Here is a 19,723-nt window from a genome sequence, read left to right on the forward strand (position 1 = left end):
AATTCCCAGGTGAAGCTGGCTCTGGTCACTCCACCACACGGGGCTACAACCGAGGATTACACCTGCTGACAGAGTCCCCCCGCGGGCCCAACGAGTTCTCATCCCCCCCCCCCGCACATCCCTGATCAGCTGAACGAACGATGGAGGGGGGCACGTTTCATAGGACTGCCGGAGACTCCAAGCAATCCTGTCCCCAGGCTGGGCGCCCCCAATTACCTGATCCATCCTTAACTGATCTACCTCAGCTGCCCGAACGGCCCCCTGGCGCCGCAGCCATTAAGCCATCTCGCTAGCCAGGAAAGGTACGCGGAGAGCTTCTCACCCTTCTCCTGATGCATGTTTTGAAACTCACCGAGGAGCTCCCAGGAACTCCCAGTCAACCCAAAACCACTTTCCAAGACCTCCAGATAGTCATCCAGAGTGGCCAAGAGCTGGTTAACCTTCACACCTCAAAGTACCTCAGCCGCCACTCCCCGCAAGCTTTCAACCAATCTCTGTCGCTCTTCATCATCGGAGCACTGCCACTCACTTAACAACTGCGAGGTTTGCTCCACCCATCTCATAATCCTTTTCACCTTCGGAACTGGGCGTTATTCCAGAGAAAATTCTTAGCTTCGGGCGGGGCCCATCTGCCTTTCTCGCCAGGGAGTTAGGGGACGCTACAACTAGACAGCATAGACTGAAGTTGGGAAAGATGGAAAAGGACACGAGGAGCAAAATCCGGCCAATCGGCCCATCAATTCTACTCCCACAATCAAACATCTGTATTCTAAATGGATGTCCTTGTATTCTGAGACTATGCCTTCTGGTCCTAGACTCCCCCACTATCGGACACATCTTCTCCACATCCCCTCTACACAAGTCATTAAATATTCAATAGCTTCCACTGAGACCCCGTCACTCATTCTTCTAAACTCCAGCTGAAAGCCATCAAACACTTAGCATGTGATAAACGTTTCACTCTTGTGAAACTCCTCTGGATTCTCTCCAATGCCAGCACACCTATCCTTAGTCAAGGACACAATAGTGCTCACAATTTTGTTGAATCAACTTGGAGAGATCAGATCTCGGAGGGAGTGGACACAAACAGCTCCTATCGCAGCTAGCCACCTGGTTTCTGTTTCCAACCCTTTCTGCTCATTCACTTCCAAGTCTAAAGGCAGAAGTCCCTTTCCTTGTTTCCTTATTTCTTTGTTCCACTCTCCGTCACGTCCCCCATCACTTTCTCTGAACTTGACCGCCCGGTGTCTGTCCCTGTAAAAACTTTCTCTGAAGCAACTCACAACCCTCTTTTCAATTTCCCAACCATCCCTCAAACCCTGCATCTGCCAATTCGCGCCTTATCCGGTACGTTTCATCAATAAGATGGAAGGTGTACAGAGAAAATTTACAAAGAGGTTGCCGGGTTCGTAGGACCTGAGTTATAGGAAAAGGTTTCAAAGGTTAGGTCTGTATTCCCTGGAGTGTAGGGAAATGAGGGGAGATTGGATAGGGGTATACAAAATAATGAGAGGTATAGACTGGGTAAATGTAAGCAGGCATTTTCTATTTAGGCTGGGTAAGACGAGATCTAGAGGTCATGGGTTAAGTGTGAAAGTTGAAATGTATAAGTGAATATGAGAAGAACTATTTCACTCAGAAGTTGGTGGGAATGTGGAACGTGCTGCCAGCAGAACTGGTGGATGCCTGTTCAATTTCAACTTTGAAGAAAAAATTTGGTTAAGTGCAAGTTTGGATAAATATTCCGTTCTGTGGCTCTCTGACATCATGGAACCATTAAATGTACCAGACTGACTCTCTCAGACTGACCCCTTCTGCTAGTTTACCCGAGCGGTTTCAGGTTTTATGCACGTTGGTCTCAAGTCTGAAGCTGCCGACGTTGACCCTGGTTGCTGTTTTATTCTGAGCTGCCATCACCCGAACACGCTTGGAGAAGATTGTAACATCGGAACAGCAAGTTGTTGGTTTCTGCTCTCTCCCTCCTTCCCTCCCTTGCTGGACGGGGAGAGCCTGTCCGAGGTACCAGCGTACTGGGATATGGACTCCGGCTGAAGGTCTCTTTGGGGGGGGGAGGGGTTTGCTTTTGCTTGCATGGTGGGGGAGGGGGTAGGATGCATTTGCTGCTGCTTCAGCTAAGGGAGGGGGTTCAATGTCTTTATCATTCATTTTAAGGGGGGAGGGAGGGAGGGAACATCGACTCAGACCATGAGAGGCCTGCGTCGGGCATTTTCATACCTTACAAGGCGCAGATTGGAAGTCTGTGTGGAGCACCACTCCTCGCACAGACTAGAGCAATGTGTAGTTAAGTGCCTTGGTCAAGGACACAAGCACGCTGTCACAGCTGAGGATCGAACTAGTGACCTTCAGATCACTAGACGAATGCCCTAACCACTTGGCCACGTGCCCATTCTAAGGTGTTTATGTTTTGTGGATGTCCATGAAGAATACGAATTTCAGGTTGTATACATTCTCTAATGTTAAAATTGAACCTTTGAACCCTCTAAAAGTGGACCTTTGAAACAACTCACCACTGCACTTTCAACTTCCCAAACATCCCTCAAGCCCAGGATTTGCTGATCTACACCTTATCTGGTATCTTCCATACTTTGTGACCCAACATATTGATGCAGCTGTAAAGAAGGCAACACAGTGATTATGTTTCATTAGGAGTTTGAGGAGATTTGGTATGTCACCAAAGACACCAGCAAATTTCTATAGATAAACTGTGGAGAGCATTCTAACTAGCTGCATCACCGTCTGGTATGGGTAGGGGGGCCTACTGCACAGGATGAAGCAAGCTAAGAGAGTTGGAATATTAGTCAGCTCAGTCATGGGCACTAGACTCCATAGCATCCAGGACATCTGCAAGCAGCAGTGCCTCTGTAAGGTGGTGTCCATCATTAAGGGCCCCCCATCAGCCAGGTTATGCCTTCTTTCCACTACTACCAACAGGAAGGAGATACAGAAGCCCAAAGGCACACACTCTGCTATTCAGGACCAGCTTCTTCCCCTCTGCCATCCAATTTCTGAATTGACATTGAACCCATGAACATTACCTTTCTACTTGTTTATTTCTGTGTTTTGAAGAACTTAATTTATTATTCAAATATATATACAAACATATATTTACTGTAATTCACAGTTTTCTCTATTATTATGTATTGCATGGTACTGCTGCTGTGAAGTTAACAAATTTCTCAACATATGCCAGTGATATAAAACTTGATTCGGAGTCTCGGATGGAAAGCGTAGGGAGAATTGTTACGAGGACGTTGTCGGGTTTTGAGGAGCTGTGTGAAAAGGGAAAGATCGAGTAGGTTAGGACTTTATTCCCAGGAGCGTAGGAAAAATGAGGGGAGATTGGATAGAAGTATACAAAATAATGAGAGACACAGACAGGGCAAATGCAAGCAGGCTTTTTCCACTGAGGCTGGGTGAGACTAGGACTGGAATTCATGGGTTAAGGGTGAAAGCAGAACATAAGGGGAACTTCTTCATTCAGAGGGCGGTGAAAGTGCCCTCACAAGCTGCCAGCTGAAATGAGTACAGCTGTGCTTTCAACTTTAAGAGAAATTTGATAAGTACAGGTTTAAAAAAAAATTCTAGAAGGACCGAAAGGCGCGTTTCTGTCTGTAACTCTTTGATTCTATCACTGGAACCACCAGTCTCACACCCCGAGAATGTGCACATAGAAACCTTAAAATATTTAATGCTCCTTTATCTTGATCCAGTATTTCACTGATATGGTGCTTCCATGTCAGCTTATTTTCCATCCACACATTTAGAAATCTTACCACTTCCAGAGTTTGACCATATAATTTCAAATCAAGTGCAGGTTCTTTGTAAAACACATAACTTGAATTTTAACCACTGAAAGCTTAAATCCTTATCTATTTGCCCAATGTTCGACCTTATTAAGCGCATCCTATATACAGTAAAATTGAAATTTCTACCTCTTATCTATAAAGGTCCATCATCTGCGTATAGTGATTTACCCACCCCCAGTATCTATCTCAGAGAAAATATCATTAATCGTAACATTGAATATTAAAGGGCTATAAATATCGAGGAAGCCGTAAAATCGTGACAGGCGCTGTTTAAATGCAAGTTTGTAAACAGTTTGCAGAACAGAAATTGCTCAGAAGCCCAGAGCGCATGCGCCTGACGACAAACGTGACGACTCCGACCGCACGGCTCGGCAGCTGTTCGGAGCCGAGCACCGGGCTGGGGGTTCAGTCAGCATCAAAGAGCAGTTCACGTCGGGGGAGAGAGCCAGTACGGGCTCCGCCATCGCCACAGTAAGTTTAAACCCTCCCCCCATTCCTCATTCCCGGCCCCATCCCTGTTCGCTTCCCTCACCTCCTGCTCCGGGACTCGCCAACCCAGGGCGCCACTGGCGGCCTAAACTGTGTGGCTGCGCATGCGTGGATTAGCTGGTGTGCGTGGAATTGTGGGTAGGGAGGCGGCCATTGATCCCATCAGTAGCCAGTGCTCAGGCAGACGTTTTAATTACACATTTTAATTCCACATCCCATTCCCATTCTGACATGTCTATCCACGGCCTCCTCTACTGTAAAGATGAAGCCACACTCAGGGTGGAGGAACAACACCTTATATTCCGTCTGGGTAGCCTCCAACCTGATGGCATGAACATTGACTTCTCTAACTTCCGCTAATGCCCCACCTCCCCCTCGTACCCCATCCGTTATTTGTTTTTATATACACATTCTTTCTCTCACTTTCCTTTTTCTCCCCCTGTCCCTCTGACTATACCCCTTGCCCATCCTCTGGGATCCCCCCACCCAGTCTTTCTCCCTGGGCCTCCTGTCCCATGATCCTCTCGTATCCCTTTTGCCAATCACCTGTCCAGCTCTCGGCTCTATCCCTCCCCCTCCTGTCTTCTCCTATCATTTCTGATCTCCCCCTCCCCCTCCAACTTTCAAATCTCTTACTAACTCTTCCTTCAGTTAGTCCTGACGAAGGGTCTCGGCCTGAAACGTCGACTGCACCTTTTCCTAGAGATGCTGCCTGGCCTGCTGCATTCACCAGCAACTTTGATGTGTGTTGCTCAGGCAGACGAGTTGGGAACCAGTGGTGAGGCTTCTAGACACAAATCTGGATCTCAGAGTGGATAAAGCGGAACTGAACAATACTACTACTAAATAGAGAAAATAAATCTCTGATCTAGAGTTTTTAATCTGGATAAAATTAAGGGAGAATAAAAAAATAAAACAGAATTAATCCCGCAGATTTTGCGTATATAGTTGATATGTAATTGGATCAAAGAACTTTTCTGGGCTGTAGGTCCCCTCCAAGACCAAAGAGGGGATCTCTAAGGAGCCAAAGGAAATGTGTGTCTTCCTCACTGAATATGGGTGACAAAGGTTGTGTGGTGGTTAGCACAGTAGATCCATGATTGTGTAGCCAAGTTTCCATCCAACTCAATATATAAGTTTGCTGATGACACAACAATTGTAGGCCGTATCTCGGGTAATGATGAGTTTAAGTACAGAGAGGAAATTAAGAACCTGGTGACATGGTGCGAAGACAATTACCTATCCCTCAACATCAGCAAGATGAAGGAAATGGTTGTTGACTTCAGAAGGAGTAGCGGACCGCATGACCCAATTTACATCGGTGGTGTGCACGTGGAACAGGGCAAAAGCTTTAAGTTCCTCGGGGTCAATATCACAAATGACCTGACTTGGTCCAACCAAGCAGAGTTCACTGCCAAGAAGGCCCACCAGCGCCTTTACTTTCTGAGAAAACTAAAGAAATTTGGCCTGTCCCCTAAAACCCTCACTAATTTTTATAGATGCACCGTAGAAAGCATTCTTCTAGGGTGCATCACAACCTGGTATGGAAGTTGTCCTGTCCAAGACCGAAAGAAGCTGCAGAAGATTGTGAACACAGCACAGCACATCACACAAACCAATCTTCCGTCTGTAGACTCACTTTACACCGCACGCTGTCGGAGCAGTGCTGCCAGGATAATCAAGGACACGACCCACCCAGCTCACACACTTTTCGTCCCTCTTCCCTCCGGGAGAAGGCTCAGGAGCTTGAAGACTCGTACAGCCAGATTTGGGTCCAGCTTCTTTCCAACTGTGATAAGACTGCTGAACGGATCCTGACCCGGATCTGGGCCATACCCTCCAAATATCCGGACCTGCCTCTCGGTTTTTTTGCACTACATTACTTTCCATTTTTCTATTTTCTATTTATGATTTATAATTTAAATTTTTAATATTTACTAATTTTTACTATTTTTAATATTTGTAATCCAGGGAGTGGGAAGCGCAGAATCAAATATCGCTGTGATGATTGTACGTTCTAGTACCAATTGTTTGGTGACAATAAAGTATAAAGTACTAGTGATCCAGGTTCAAATGCTGCCATTGTCTGCGGGGAGTTTGTACGTTCTCCCTGAGATCACATGGGTGCTCTGGTTTTCACTCAATCAGACGTACCAGTTGGTAGGTTAATTGGTCATTGTAAATTGTCCCCTGATTAGGCCAGGGTTCAGTAGGTGGATTGCTAGGTGGTGTGGCTTGAGGGGCCCAATCTGCACGGCATCCCAAAAATCAACAAAATTAATAAATAACTTTCTGTATCCTTGTTAAAATGCACACAATTGCCCAGTTCTGCACCATTAGCAGCACTTGGCCTCAAATCATTGATCATGGCCCCCTGCATCAATCCTTACAGCTTCCCAACCTGGAAATAACCTAAGTATTTCTAACCATTTGATTTCCATTATGCAAGCCTGAATTCCCATCAGTATAATATCAACAACCTTTCAAAGTACTTCTGAAAATCAGATACTGTGTACCCTTTTCTGTTGTTCTGATCTCAACACCAACAAAACAAACAAAAAGTCAACCAACATTTTCTTATCATGAATCTATTTTCGAGCTCTGGAAAGATACAGCACAGAAAGAGGCTCTTTTACACAATTACATATAAACTATACACACTAAATCTGCATTAATTCTGTTTTATTCTCCATTGATTTAATCCAGATTGAAACCTCTGATCTGATTTTCAATTTAGATGTCAGAGCACTGCCTTTCTGTGATGATGTTTGGGAGGAGGCTGGGCGTTTGTGCCTCATGTCCTGGCCAATAATGTTGTTCACCCCCACCCCCCCCCCCGCCCCGATTAGCAGGTCTCTTGTTCAGCATCAGGCTGGTTTTCATGTAGGGCTGCACCGTGCAGAAGTCCACTTCCTTGGGTCCCTTATGGTCCAAAGGTGCTTTAATATCACCTGTGAATATATTCAATGACTCCACCTCCATTGTGATCTCAGGTAGTGAATTTCACAAGTTTGTGTCCAGGGATTTCTAATCTTTATTCTGTGATCTGAATGGGAACTAATTGATCTCTCTGCCCAGGCTTGTGCTCAGGCCTCTGAAACTGGACACAAGCCCCTGATCCTGCCCCAGAGGCAAGACAATCGTACGGGTCAACAGCACAGTAGCAGGCCCTTCAGCCCATCTGGTTCATGCCAGCCTTGTCTTCTGACTGGCCCCATCTATCCCTCCGTATCCCTCTCATCCATGTTTACCTATCCAAGCTTCTCTTTAATGTCACAATTATAGTGTCAAAGTCAGACAGCTACCATCTGAGTCACAGCCGACCCAGGAGATTAAAGTGATCTGTTCTGAGTCACTACCCTGTACTTACTGATGATTTTTGTAACTTTTTTACAGAACATCAAAGGTGGAGGAATTGCGACTGGGTATCTCAGATGGAATATCACATCAGGTCTACACCCCACTCTGCTCCCCAGCACCTGAATATCATCAGCCTGTGAGCGTGGAAGGAGAGATGCTGGTTTGTTTCACTTCAGACCCCAGATCTTCAGATCCATTTCCTTGAGAATATTCAAATGTTCTTTCCACCTGTTTCTATTTGAAGAAAGTAATTAATTCAGCCATCTTTTTACTGACTGATCGCTGAGGTCCTGGGGAAACATTGTCGCCCTGCTTCAGGCGCATGACGGGACTCACTCAGTCACCCGATTCACTCGCTCATCCCACTTGGTGAAACAGCACTGAACTGACACCAGAGAGAGGCCATTCTGCTGCCCAGTCTGTCATCCAGCCTCCTGATACATTTGACCCCAGGAAAAACTTTAAGTGACACAGCGACCTGATGAAACGCCCGCAAGATCCCGCCGGTGAGAGGCCCTTCACCTGCTGTCACTGTGGAAAGGGTTTCAAAAATTCCTCTGGACTACAGAGACACCAGCTGGTCCACACTAGGGAGAGGCCATTCATATGCTCTGAGTGTGGCAAGGGATTCACTCAGTCGTCTGACCTCCTGACACACCAACGAATTCACACCGGAGAGCGGCCGTTCATATGCAGTCAGTGTGGCAAGGGGTTCACTCGATCGTCCCACCTGCTGACACACCAACGAAGTCACACCGGGGAGCGGCCATTCATCTGCTCTGAGTGTGGGAGGGGATTCACTCGGTCATCTGGACTTCTGACGCACCAACACATTCACACCAGAGAGAAGCCCTACACCTGCTCCGACTGCGGGAAGGGATTCACTCAGCTGTCCATGCTTCTGACGCATCAACGCATTCACACCGGGGAGACATCGTTCACCTGCTGTCACTGTGGGAAGGGTTTCGTAGATTTATTCAGGCTACAGAGACACCAGCTATTCCATAGCAGTGAGAGGCCATTCATCTGCTCTGAGTGCGGGAAGGGATTCACTCAGTCGTCTGACCTTCTGACACACCAACGAATTCACACCGGGGAGCAGCCGTTCATCTGCCATCAGTGTGGCAAGGGGTTCACTCAGTCTGCCCACCTGCTGATACACCAGCGGATTCACACCAGGGAGAGGCCATTCATCTGCCCCGAGTGTGGGGGGAGATTAACTTGGTCTTCTGAGCTCCTCACGCACCAAAATATTCACACTGGGAAGAGGCCCTTTGCTTGCTCCCAATGCGGGAAGGGTTTCACTCGGTCATCCGTATTGCTGATGCACCAACGAATTCAAACCGGGGAGAAGCCATTCACCTGCTCCGAGTGCGAGAAGGGGTTTACACGATCGTCTGACCTTCTGAGGCACCAGCGGATTCACACCGCGGAGAGACCCTTCACCTGCTCAGAGTGCAGGAAGGGGTTCACTCAGTCGTCTGAACTTCTGGCACACCAACGAATTCACACCGGGGAGAGGCCGTTCACCTGCTCCGAGTGTGGGAAGGGGTTCACTCGGTCGTCTGCCCTTCTGAGGCACCAGCGGATTCACACCGCAGAGAGGCCCTTCCCCTGCTCAGAGTGCAGGAAGGGATTCACTGAGTTGTCTGAGCTATTGGCGCACCGACGAATTCACACCGGTGAGAGGCCGTTCACCTGCTCTGAGTGTGGGAAGGGATTCACTCGGTCATCTGCCCTTCTGAGGCACCAGCGAATTCACACCAGAGAGGCCCTTCACCTGCCCTGAACGTGGAAGAACTTCATTCGATTGTCTCACTTCTGGAGGCACCGATGAACTCACACTAAAGGGACTGTTTAAATGTGCGGTACATACGTGGGGCATTTAAACAATGCAGCTGCTGAGAGAGCGGTGAGTTTACAAGTGACTGCAGGAACTGATTCTGCAGTTATTGCTGCTGTTGATCACATCCAGGTTTGGACCCTGGTTACTGGACACATTTGGGTTGTTTCCCCTGGAACTGCAGGTACATTTGTATTCTGCATCAATTATAAATAGATCTGTTCTGTGTGAATGAACTGGGCTTGTGGAGGATGTGAAGAGACTTTAAGGAGATACAGAGAAGCTATAGCCCCATTGTCATCTGTGACTCTACTGTCTGCTGGGGCAGGTGGGAGGGCCAAGTGGCCCTTTCCTGTGGTATGTTGCTCACACAAGGCAGGGAGCACAACACACTGAGGGTCCAACAGCATCCGTGGAGGCAGAAGATATGAGGCAGTGGTCTGGGTTTCCTGACGCAGGGTCTCGACTGGAAACGTCAACTTGTACCTTCATCGTCCAGAGACGCAGTTCGACTGTTAAGCTCTATCAGTGTCCGGTTTTGTGGTTCCAGGGTCCAGCGACTGGTTCTCCTAGGGGAAATGGGCCGAGTGCAAAGTGGCGTTTTTGGGAAGACAAGCCCGGGCTGGACTCGCACAGTGAATGGAAGTGTCCTGGGGAGCACTGGGAGAACAGAGAGACTTGCATGAACAGAGTTCCCTGAAAGTGGTGACGTTGATGGACAAGGTAGTGAAGGCATTTGGCACACTGGCCCTCACCGTAGATCACAGTAAATTAAAGTACATATACGTCCCAGTATACAACCCTGACATTCATTTTCTTGTGGGCATACTCATTAATTCCATAATAGAATAGCAACCAAATAGAATGAATGAAAGACCACATCAACTGTGGTGTGCAAAAGACAACAAACTGTGCAAGTACAAAGATAAACAAATAACGAGCAATAAATATTGAGAACATGAGATATCAAGTCCTTGAATGTGAGTTCATAGTTTGTGGGAACATTTCAATGATGTGGCAAGTGCAGCCTGCATCTTTGCTGTCCAGGGTTGAGTGAAGAGCCAATCAGATGGCGTTTGCTGCGGAACTGTTGCTCCGGGAGGAAAATTGGATCAGATACAAGTCGCATCTCAGGCATGAGTTGATAGGTTTCGTCGTGAGTCTCTCAAAATACTTCATCACTGTGGATGTAAGTGCTACTGGATAGTAGCCGTTGAGGCAGTTTACCCTGGTTGTCTTGGGCACTGGTATAAGTCAAGTCTGCTTGAAGAAGGTGGGTAACTCAGACTGCCGAAGCGAGAGGTTACAGATCTCAGTGCACGTCAGCCTCAGAGACTGAAATCACAGGATCATCGGGTGCTGAGCAAGTTCTTGATGGCTCCTCCAGATTTTGACGATCTGAGCACAGAAAGCATTGAGTTCACCTGAAAGTGAAGCCCTGTCATCACCTATGTTGCATCATCAGTCAGGGGTTTGAGTGCAAGAGTCGGCAAGTTGTGAGGCAACTGCTCAAGATGTCGTTGAGACCACACTTGGAGTTAATGTGCATTTCTGGTCACCTAACTACATGAATGATAACATTACGAAGGCAAAGGTGCAAAATAGATTCACAAGGTTGACACCAGGGTCTTGGAAGGCTTGAGTTATAAAGAGAATCTGGATTGAACTTACAAGACCACAGCACAGTGTAGGCCCTCTGGCCCACAACGTTGTGTAGACTTTTTAACCTGCTCTATGATTAATCTGGCCGACTGGTGGCATAGTGGCATCAGCGCTGGACTTTGGAGTAAAGGCTCCCGAGTTCAAACCCAGCCGGCTCCCTTGCATGCCTTCCATCCATGCTGGGTTGAGCGTCGTGCTAGCAACTTGGCCTCGTGAAAATAAGAAAGCCTGCTAAAAAAAAAAACTCCCTCATGACGGCATCCCGATGACTCCACTCGGAGTTAAGGGCTTTCTTCTTCTTCATGATTAATCTAACCCTTCCCAGCTATATTGCCCTCTATTTTTCTATCATCCACGTGCTTATCTAAGAGTTTCTGAGATGCCCCTAAAGTATCAGCTTCCACCACCACTGGCAAGGTTTTCCACCCACCCACTACTTTCTGTGTTTTTTTTTTAAGAAAAGACAAACTTTCCTCTGCTGCTTTCTTTCCCTGAAGCAAAATAGTTTGAGATGTTGGCCATGAAGGAAATAAATATGGAAGAAAACATCAAATTTGAAAGAGTCAAGGAGAGAAGAAGTAGATGAACCAGATGTCTTTGTTCTTGCCATGTGCTTGAAGGAATGGAGGCTGCCATTTTGGGAAGCTGCTCCGTAGCCTCCGTTTTGTGAACAGTTTAAATTGATTCTTCCTCTGGAATAGCTTGATCAGAGCAATACAGTGTGGACACAAGCAGTTTTTGCTATTGATCTGCAAATCCTGAGATCATTCTCAGATAAGCTGTTTATTGTGTACAATGGCAGGTTTACAGAAGTAATCTCATTATCTCAGCCTAGTGCCTCTGTGACCTGGTTAGAATGGTTTGTTCCCGAGTCGAATAGAACAAAAGAAGTCAATTAAGGCATGGGTTGTGTCGACCTTGGATACTTTCAATGGGAATCAGACACAGGTCAGTCGGGTGATGCCAACAGGATTGAAATGCAACATTGAACTGATGAGAGAAGACTGTAAGGATGAGAGGCTTCAAATGCAAAGTGGCAGGAGTTCCAGAGGCTAACTATTGCAAGGATGAAACCCATGCTGGAAGAAAAAGGATCAATTGTCTGGCCAGTGGGAGATTCTACTTCGGTATTATAAATTGGAGAAGTGGTCTGAGTGAGTATTGGTATGGGGGAACAGTGGAATTCATGCTGGCCAGAGGTCAACATGGCTACGTTGTTTGTTCAGAGACAGTAAAGTGAAGAGGAGTGTAAAAGGGTGAATACAGAAGTAGAGAAATGGGAAAGTCAATGTCCTATGATTGTTGTGCGGAAATCAGCAGCTAAGAAGAAAGACCATGCCAAGTGTTTAAAACAGATTGAAAACCTGCAAAGTCAGCGTAGCTCAGAGAGGAGAAACGTGTGTATCTGATGTGAGCACTGATGGTCATGGGGATGCAAATTGGGGTGATCTATGTCTGTGTTGGCCAAGTGGTTAAGGCGTTCATCTAGCAATCTGAAGGTTGCTAGTTCGAGCCTTGGCTGAGGCAGCGTGTTGTGTGCTTGAGCAAGGCACTTAACCACACATTGCTCTGCGACGACACCGGTGCCAAGCTGTATGGGTCCTAGTGCCCTTCCCTTGGACAACATCGGTGTCGTGGAGAGGGGAGACTTGCAGCATGGGCAACTGCCGGTCTTCCATACAACCTTGCCCAGGCTTGCGCCCTGGAAACCTTCCAAGGCGCAAATCCATGGTCTCACGAGACTAACGGATGCCTATATATGTCTGAGATGACACCCTAATAGTGAGGATGATTAGGGGAGTGATCTGCCTTCATGTGGATTTTTCCAAGGGAGGGGTGGAACCTTCTACTCCGCCTGCCCCAGTGGTGTCCGTGGTGATGGAGAGAGCTCAGGAGACACCAGAGCCAGAGGGACCAATGGTGACACGGCATTCTACCCCTTTGAATGTGGCCCAATTGAGTGCTATAGCTGCGATATACCAAAGTGTAGCTTGGGAGACAACCCTTGGGAACTTTTCCAATATATTCAAGAGCACAGGATAGGTAGCTCATGGCTTAGATGAAGCACAGAATAGGAAGATAAGCCTTCTGTGTCTAACTTCAGTGTTACACTCAGCTCTGTCTGATGAACCTTGTTATTACAAGGTCGTAATGTTGCAATTAAAAGTGTTAACAGTACAACCAAGCTCACTAACAATTTAGCTTATCGATGTGAGCCTCATGAGTGTCAGGTGACAGCAGTACAAGGACGAACTGACCATTCATTCACTTCTTAAAATCAGGAGAGGAAAATAAAGTCCAACGACTGGAAAATTCCTTTTGAAGGATCTTTAATGGATCATTGTCAGTTCAGGATGGAGAGAGATTTATAGGATATGATTTATATGTAGGGGACAAGGAGGGAGCCAAGATTGAAAGTGTTTCAATCAAGTTACCAAAAATAGTGAGTGCCCAGATGGCAGAACTTTCAGATGTAGCTTTTGTTGTCAGCCATCCAGACAGATATCCTTAAGGGAAAATCCTGCCTGACAAACCTACTGGATTTCTTTGAGGAGATTACAAGTAGGATAGATAAAGGGAATGCAGTGGATATTGTATATTTGGACTTTCAGAAGGCCTTTGTCAAGGTGCCACGCATGAGGCTGCTTACCAAGTTAAGAGCCCATGGTATTACAGGAAAGTTACTAACATGGTTAGAGCATCAGCTGATTGGTAGGATGCGACGAGTGGGAATAAAAGGATCCTTTTCTGGTTGGCTGCCAGTGACTAGAGGTGTTCTGCGGGGTCGGTGTTAGAACCACTTGTTATTATGCTCTATATAAATTATTCAGACGATTGAAAAGATGGATTTGTTGCCAAGTTTGCACGATATGAAGATTGGTGGAGAGGCGGGTCAGCTGCAGAAGGACGTAGACAAATTAGGAGAATGGGCAAGAAAATGGCAAATGAAATACAATGTTGGAAAACACATGGTCAGGCACTTTGGTAGTAGAAATAAATGTGCAAACTATTTTGCAAATGGGAAGAAAATCCAAAAATCTGAGATGCAAAGGGACTTGAGAGTCCTCATGCAGAACACCCTAAAATTTAACTTCACGTAGAATTGGTGGTGAGGAAGGCAAATGCAATGTTAGCATTCATTTCAAGAGGTCTAGAATACAAAAGCAGGGATGTGATACTGAGGTTTTATAAGGCACTGGTGAGGCTTCACCTTGAGTATTGTGAACAGTTTTGGGCTCCTCATCTAAGAAAAGATGTGCTGGCATTGGAGAGGTTCAGAGGAGGTCCACAGGGATGATTTTGGGAATGAAAGGGTTATCATTACAAGGAATGTTTGATAGCTCTGAGTCTGTACTCACTGGAATTTAGTAGGATGACGGGGGATCTCATTGAAACCTTTTGAATTTTGAAAGGCCAAGACAGAGTAGATGTGGAAAGGATGTTTCCCATGGTGGGGGAATCTAGGAAGAGGGCATAGCCTCAGGATAGAGGGGCATCCTTTTAAAACAGAAACAAAGAAAGCCCTTTAGCCAGAGGGTGGTGAATTTGTGGAACTTATTACCGCAGGCAGCTGTGGAGACCAGGTCATTGGGGGTATTTAAGGCAATGCTTGATAGGTTTTTGATTGAACATGGCATCAAAGGTTACGGAGAGAAAGCCAGGGAGTGGGGCTGAGGAGGGGGAGAAAGGGTCAGCCATAATTGAATGGTGGAGCAGACTCGATGGGCCAAGTGGCCGAATTCTGCTCCTATATCATATGGTCTTGTATCCTTCATCAGCAGTGCATGTAGTCAGATAGTATGTTTTTTTGTAATGGTTTGACTGAATATTTTATTGTAAGTTGGAGGTTACATCTCAGCCGATGGTAAACCTTTACCATCACTACCCCTGTTGAAGGCTCACTTAAAGACATGCTTAGAATGGAATGAGTTAGACAAACTTGGAGCAAGGTGCAGGGTGAAATGGAATCCAGATATAGAGCGAGTGATGACACAGAAACCACCAATCAGTATGCTTATAGACTTCGTGAAGATACAACAACAGCATTGAGTTAGCAAAGGTACAGAGAGGAGAGAATTCTGAAGAGAATGGGAACTATCCATGAGTACAGGTATGGAGCAGAATTGTACTTCATAATGACAGATTTATGGTGCCAGATGGTGAAAGAAAGAACCCAGATGATGTATTGGTATCATGACATCTTTGGGCACCAAAGAGGAGATAGAACTATGGAACATTTGAAGAATTTGTGTTGGTGGCCAAAAAAGCAAAGAGATGTAGAACATTATTGTAAGAATTGTTTGATTTGTGCCCAGTATAACCCAGATAAATTAGCTAAAAAAGCAGTTTTAAGACACACACAGCCCATAGAAGGACCATGGGTTAACTTGCAGATTGATTTTGTAGGACCTTTATCTCTATCCCTGGAGGACTGAAATATGTCCTAGTGATAGTGGATACTTTCACCAAGTGGATAGAGGCTTTCCAAACTAGAAATAACACCGAGCAACACACACAAAATGCTGGGGGAACTCTGCAGGCCAGTCAGCATCTATGGAAAAAAGTACAGTCAACGTTTTGGGCTGAAACCCTTGGGCAGGACTCTCTTGTTTGTTTAGAAGTATCACCGATAAGGTTACGGCCAGGATTTTGTTTGAGAGAGTTTTTACCCATTGGAGATTGTCAAGTAGTATCAGATCAAGGTCCCCACTTCTCTGCAAAGTGATGCAAAACTGTTTGTTTCATATCCCTTATTGACTCCAATCCAGTGGAACAGGATTTTAAAGACAACGTTAGCTAAAATAGCAACATAATATTTTGTTAATTACTTTTGAATGCCTCAGTATATGGTATAAAATCAGGTATAGTTACAAGTAAAAATTTGTGACCCTTTGCAATTACCTAGTTTTCTGCATTGATTCTTCATAAAACGTGGTCTGACCTTCATCTAAGTTGCAATAATAGACAAACACAATCTGCCTAAACTAATAACACACAAACAATTGTAGTTTACGTGTCTTTATTGAACACATTCTTTAATCATTCACAGTCAAGGCTGGAAAAAGTATATGTATCCTTGTACTTAATAACTGGTAGAACCTCCTTTTGCAGCAATAAAGGAACCTAGACTTTGATTGTTTAAATGGTGTACTCAGTATTGACGAAAAGAACAATTGTTTGTGTGTTAATAGTTTAGGCAGATTTGAGTTTATCTATTATTTTGCTTAGATGAAAATCAGACCACATTTTATGAGTAATTGATGCAGGTAATTACAAAGTGTTCACAGACCATTTCTTGCAGCTGTATATTTTATCATGTTTCTTTGATATGCTTTTGTACTGATAATATTTTTAAATATGCCATTGTTGATATTACTTTTGTACCTGTGTCTTAGAGTATGATATTCTGTAAGTATCTTTATCAGTCTTATTTGGTGTAGTCATGAATGCTGGTGTACCTCTTGGACTGTATTCACTCAGACATATAAACAGTAGTGTGATCCCCAGAATTTTCTGTGGATCAAAGGCCAGTGGGGTGGGGGGGGGGGGGATAGATGTTGGCCATGATGGAAGATAACATTCACCTTGAATGAGCCAAGGAGAATAGAAGTAGACAAACTAGATGTCTTTGTTCTGGAAGGAATTCAGGCTGCCATTTTGAAAAGCTGCTCTGTAGCCTCCATTTTGTGAACTGTTTGAACTGACTTTTGCTTTCAGCTAACTTAATCAGAACAATTGAACACAAGGAGCTTCTGCTATTGATCTACTAAACCTGATATCTTTCTCAGATAAGCTGTTGATTGTGTACAATGGTAGGTTTACAGAAGTAACCTCGTAATCTCGGCACAGTGACTGGATGATGCAGTTTGACTGGTTTGAACCAGAGCTGGATAGAACAAAAGAAGTCACTGAAGGCATGAAGTTGTGTAACCCTTGGACTACATCTAATAGGAATCTGACACAGATCAGTTAGATATCCTCGATCCAACGAGATTGGAAAGCAACATTTGAATTGATGAGGAAAGACTATAAGAAAGAAGTGCTTCAAATACAAAGTGGTGGGATCTCCAGAGACTAACTTGCCAGGATGACACCATGCCAGGGGCTGGGAGAAAAAAAATAGCAATTGTCTGGCCAATGGGAGATTCTATTTCAGTGTTATAAATTGGAGAAGTGGCCTGAGTGAGTATCAGTACAGAGGAAAAAGTAGAATTCATGTACACAGAGGTATGACAGATGCTGGAATTCGTGTTTGCCGGGTGTCAACAGGGTTACATTGTTGTTTGTGCAGAGAAAATAAAATGCAAGCTTTAATTGATAAAGAGTTGCACAATGAGTTGCCTAATTTAAACCAGCTGATGAATTTTCAACAGAGGTGTCACCTACGGAAGGGCATCAGTAAGGTGGATAATCACAGTCATTTCTCAGGGTAGGGGAGTGTAAAACTCAAGGGCATTGGTTTCAGGTGAGAGAAAAAAGATTTAAATAGCTCTTCAGCTGCTCTGTGGCAGCAAATAAAGTTGATCCTTGCTCCTGAATGATGTGTGGTATGGGCTGTGTGGAGGGCACACAAAACTAAAGCTTCTCACTGCATCTCGGTACTTGTGGACAATAGTAATAATAAACCCATACCAACTACCTCTGTATATAAAAACACAATGCCTTGCAAATCTCACATAAACTTACCCCCTTGCCTTAAACCTAAGACCTCCAGTCCAGATTGCTATTGGTATTAGTTCATCATTGAAACCTAACAAATATTGAAAGGCCCAGATAGGGTGGACATGAGAGGATGTTCACAATATTGCGCATGTCTGGGATCAGGCAACACAGTCGCAGAAGACAACGATATCCCTTTATAACAGACACCATTCAGCTCAGTATTCTTTAACCAGGGGGTGATGAATCTCGAATTCATGGCCACAGACAGCTGTGGAAGCCAGTCATTGGGTATATTGAAAGCAGAGTGTTATGTTTTGTAACTCCATAAACTAAACAAAAAAAAAAACATGGGAGACCAGGATAAACATGGACTCTTCGTTCTTACTTTAGTGAGACGTGCACTTATGACATGGTGATCTAATAACGTATACCATTTATGTACTTTTATACAACCTGTAATTAATTATTTAAACAAAGAATGTTTAATCAAACAATATATTTACAGTATAATTCAAGTATTACTGAAATATTAAATACTCAACACTACTCCCTGCTTAGCGATAAATTCCAACTCAATACTGAATGCGTCTCAACTCAAATATGTAATGTATTGCTCTCCAATCATCATATAGTAAATTTTAAATTGTCCCAGTCAGGCCTAGAGGTTTAATTGCTGTTGAGGATTTCTCCTGTGGGATAATGCCTTTCCTGACAAAAGAGGGCGGGGAGCCATTCTGCTTGGCAGGTAACCCCCTACCCTGGGCAGAGGGTATTGATCTACTTCCAGTAGTGTGTAGGTGGTAACCTTAAAATCACCACAGATCATGAGACACCCCATCCTTATTGGCTACTGGGACTATTGCCATTGCCCATGGGCTCCATAGAAAGAATTCCTTCAGGCTCCTAGCTCACTAGCTACTTCATCACGGATGGTGTAAGAAATTGGACTGGCTTTGTAAAACTTGGATGTGACATTTTCATTTAACACTATTTTACCCTTGATATGTTTGAGTTTTCCAGTGCCATCCTTGAACTCTGCTGTGGCATCATCTAATAACTGTCTTAATTTGCTTTCAGTTGACTCTGTTGCAGAGGCTGTGGCATGCAAATGGTGAATGGATTTCCAATCACATTGTAGTTGTCTCACCTCTTGGATCCCCACAATGCAGGCCCTCCTGTTTTTAACCACATGCATGCACATTGTGGTTTGCTGGTTGTTGTATGAGCTATCTTTTCTCCAGTATAACGTTTTAGTTGATATCTGCAAGCTTTAGCTCAGTATCTTTGAGGAATAACTGAAACAGCTGAGACAATGTCCAATTCCATTTTAACTAATTGCACTCCTGTTGTAAGACATTTTGCTTGTCTGTTGTTAGTTTTCACATTGTAAATCTCAAGTCTATTCAGTCCTATGTCACTCTCATCATTGTCAGATTTTTCATCAACAGCATGCAGATTAGTGCTCTATTTGAAACTGCATCTTCACATTTTATCTTTTTCTCTGCCCTGTGCAGTCCATTTATTTTTGCCTGCCCAACATATTCTTTGTTTGCATCTTGCTTTGTTGCATTTTTTTGCACCTTTAAACCTGCATTGGTCTGGTGTCGATGAACCCCAGCTACAATGGTCACACTCTTTGGCTAATCACAAACAAGAGAAAATCTGCAGATGCTGGAAATCCGATCAACACATACAAAATGCTGGAGGAACTCAGCAGGCCACACAGCATCTATGGGAAAAAAAGTAAACAACCAATGTTCTGGGCCTGCTTCGCTTTTTATTTTACTCAACTATTTCTCTCGTCTTGCAGAGAAACTGCGCTGCATTTTAACTGCAACTTCTCACTGCAACAACAGGTAGGTGGTCATCACAGGTTTAT

At 44.8% G+C, this 19,723-nt stretch overlaps 2 protein-coding genes across 2 annotated transcripts in view; one reads left to right on the forward strand and one right to left on the reverse strand.

Annotated features, from left to right (window-relative positions):
• Nucleotides 1–4,385, reverse strand: part of LOC134352763 (zinc finger protein 664-like) — a 42,645-nt gene extending 38,260 nt beyond the window's left edge. The window contains exon 1 of the mRNA XM_063060196.1: nucleotides 4,360–4,385. The gene's annotated coding sequence lies outside the window, so the exon portion shown is untranslated. The remainder of the gene's footprint in view (nucleotides 1–4,359) is intronic.
• On the forward strand, nucleotides 4,169–16,707 carry LOC134352761 (zinc finger protein 420-like). Its single transcript, XM_063060193.1, has 2 exons — nucleotides 4,169–4,298; nucleotides 7,713–16,707. The coding sequence occupies exon 2, from the start codon at nucleotides 8,158–8,160 to the stop codon at nucleotides 9,463–9,465; it is 1,308 nt and encodes a 435-aa protein (XP_062916263.1). The 5' UTR covers nucleotides 4,169–4,298; nucleotides 7,713–8,157; the 3' UTR covers nucleotides 9,466–16,707.
• The last annotated feature ends 3,016 nt before the right edge of the window (nucleotides 16,708–19,723 follow it).

Source organism: Mobula hypostoma, chromosome 10, assembly GCF_963921235.1.
Source record: "Mobula hypostoma chromosome 10, sMobHyp1.1, whole genome shotgun sequence".
Lineage (NCBI taxonomy): Eukaryota > Metazoa > Chordata > Chondrichthyes > Myliobatiformes > Myliobatidae > Mobula > Mobula hypostoma.

Bases quoted from the DNA above. Each gene is read 5' to 3' on its own strand.
- LOC134352761 (XM_063060193.1), top strand. From the start codon at position 8,158: ATGAAACGCCCGCAAGATCCCGCCGGTGAGAGGCCCTTCACCTGCTGT.